Source organism: Capsicum annuum, chromosome 10 (genome assembly GCF_002878395.1).
Source record: "Capsicum annuum cultivar UCD-10X-F1 chromosome 10, UCD10Xv1.1, whole genome shotgun sequence".
Lineage (NCBI taxonomy): Eukaryota > Viridiplantae > Streptophyta > Magnoliopsida > Solanales > Solanaceae > Capsicum > Capsicum annuum.
In genome coordinates this window covers 33,063,201-33,065,039 of record NC_061120.1, presented here as the reverse complement: position 1 = coordinate 33,065,039, position 1,839 = coordinate 33,063,201, and the positions used below count along the sequence as shown (strand labels likewise).

The window sequence follows — 1,839 nt, the reverse complement described above, 5'->3', positions numbered from 1 at the left end:
GCGGTCGACCTCTGTTACTCTAAATTTAATTCTTTTTATAATAAATTTTTATTTAAATATTGTGGCGGTTTAAAACCTTTGTAATTTTTATTTTTAATTTTTTTAATTTAGTGGGGCCCATCAATTTTCAATAACAAATTATAGATTCTAATTTTAGCTCAAAGTTAGTTGTTCCTTTAGGCATAACTTACAATCCAATATTTATTCAATTCATATATCATTAACACAACATGACTAATTAAACATTGTAATTCACAAGCATATCAAAAATACATTGAATATTAAACTTCAAAATTAAATTTTTGATATTAACTAGTATCTTCAAACTCCAAACTCAAATTTAAACACAAAACCTTCAATATTCTAAGATTCGCTCCAACCACTCAATTACATCATCATAATTGAATATCAAAGAAAATTTGTAACGATTATCTTGGATAAATAATGTATAAGTGCAATAGGATAAAACAAGAAAGCTACAGTACAAGTCCAAAGTGGATAAGTGGTATAAATGAAAGCAAAAGTGCCAATTACAGAACAGATCACCATAGATACCAATACTTCAGCTAAATACTCTCATCTCAAGTCCTTTCCATATAATACAGTTAACACAGTTGATATCCCCATAATGTTGTTCATGATCACCTCTACATAGATCTGCTTGTAAAACACCAAATTAAAGAACAGAAATAGAAAAAGTTAAGTACTTCACTAGAGGTTTCGCGATAAAATAAAGAGAAGAGATGTAGACCTCTAAAGATGTCAAAGATGAAGTTGTGGAACTCTGCTATTTTGCTGAGGACAATAAAGGCAGTTCTTGCATTGACAGGAAGAGGTACTATGACAAATGATAGGAAGAAAGAAGGCATTCCAATTGCCTGCGTCAGTCGTGTAATGTTATCCATGATTGGATCAGCACTTACATAGTAATGCCCAAAATCACTTGCAACATAGACTTGTAGAATACCCATTTTAACACCGAAGACTGGTTGAAAAGTCCATGGTTTCCTCTTACTGCTTCATTCAAGATCTTGTCGACTTTTCCCCACATCACCTGTAGACAATCAGTTCCAACATACCTTATTAGTCCAAATATCTAGTACACAGGTGGGGCAATAGTTTCCTTAATGGGTCCAGCAGAATGCAATAGCATAATATTATATAGATAATTTATCCAAAACTAGTAAGTCATTTTTTCTTTTTCTAGAATTCAGAACTCATAAACTCAAAACCTTAACTTCGCCTCTACTAGTACATACATCACACAAATTTGGCTAGAATATATATTACCATATCATGATGTTCTTTGGTAGTTGGCATTATGTAGTCAATATGTCACACCACGGAGAAACTCATTTTCATCGATCATGTGATCATCATTTTGATCAAAATCCTTCATGATTTCCTCTACAGAGGCTTTCTGATTCAGGTGTGCCTCTTTGAAGTTGACATTTCCCGTTAGCTTCTCCAGTTCTGATGGTGTTAAATAACTGTTATGATCATCATCGAACTTACGAAAGAGCCTGTAATAAAACACAATCAGATAATAAGGATTAGTGAGATATTGATCCTTATGAACTTGTAAAAGTTCTCATTTGAGATGTTATAGATTCTAAGTCCATTAAAAATATGATTTAAAACTTGAGAGAATATTTCATACCTTTTAATGGATTTAATGTTGGGGCTACCATCATCTTTTAGAAGGTCCCCGAATTTAATTACTTGGTTTTGAATTTTCTTCAAAACTCTTGGTACGAGTTCCTCAATTTTAACTCTCTTTTTGCTGTCCCTATGTGTATGCCTTAACTACCTGCATATATATGCAGTTGCAAAGTGAAT

General features: G+C 32.4%; 1 protein-coding gene across 1 annotated transcript; it reads right to left on the bottom strand.

Moving 5' to 3' along the window:
• Positions 1-359: 359 nt before the first annotated feature.
• On the bottom strand, positions 360-1,049 carry LOC107845221. Its single transcript, XM_016689456.2, has 2 exons — positions 752-1,049; positions 360-657 (listed from the first exon to the last, which is right to left on the bottom strand). Exons 1-2 carry the CDS (start codon positions 969-971, stop codon positions 563-565), a joined length of 315 nt encoding a protein of 104 aa, XP_016544942.1. The 5' UTR covers positions 972-1,049; the 3' UTR covers positions 360-562.
• Between the last annotated feature and the right edge of the window lie 790 nt (positions 1,050-1,839).

Bases quoted from the DNA above. Each gene is read 5' to 3' on its own strand.
- LOC107845221 (XM_016689456.2), bottom strand. From the start codon at position 971: ATGGGTATTCTACAAGTCTATGTTGCAAGTGATTTTGGGCATTACTAT. The intron at 658-751 runs GTCTACATCTCT...TTTTACAAGCAG, and splicing joins CATCTTTGACATCTTTAGAG to ATCTATGTAGAGGTGATCAT.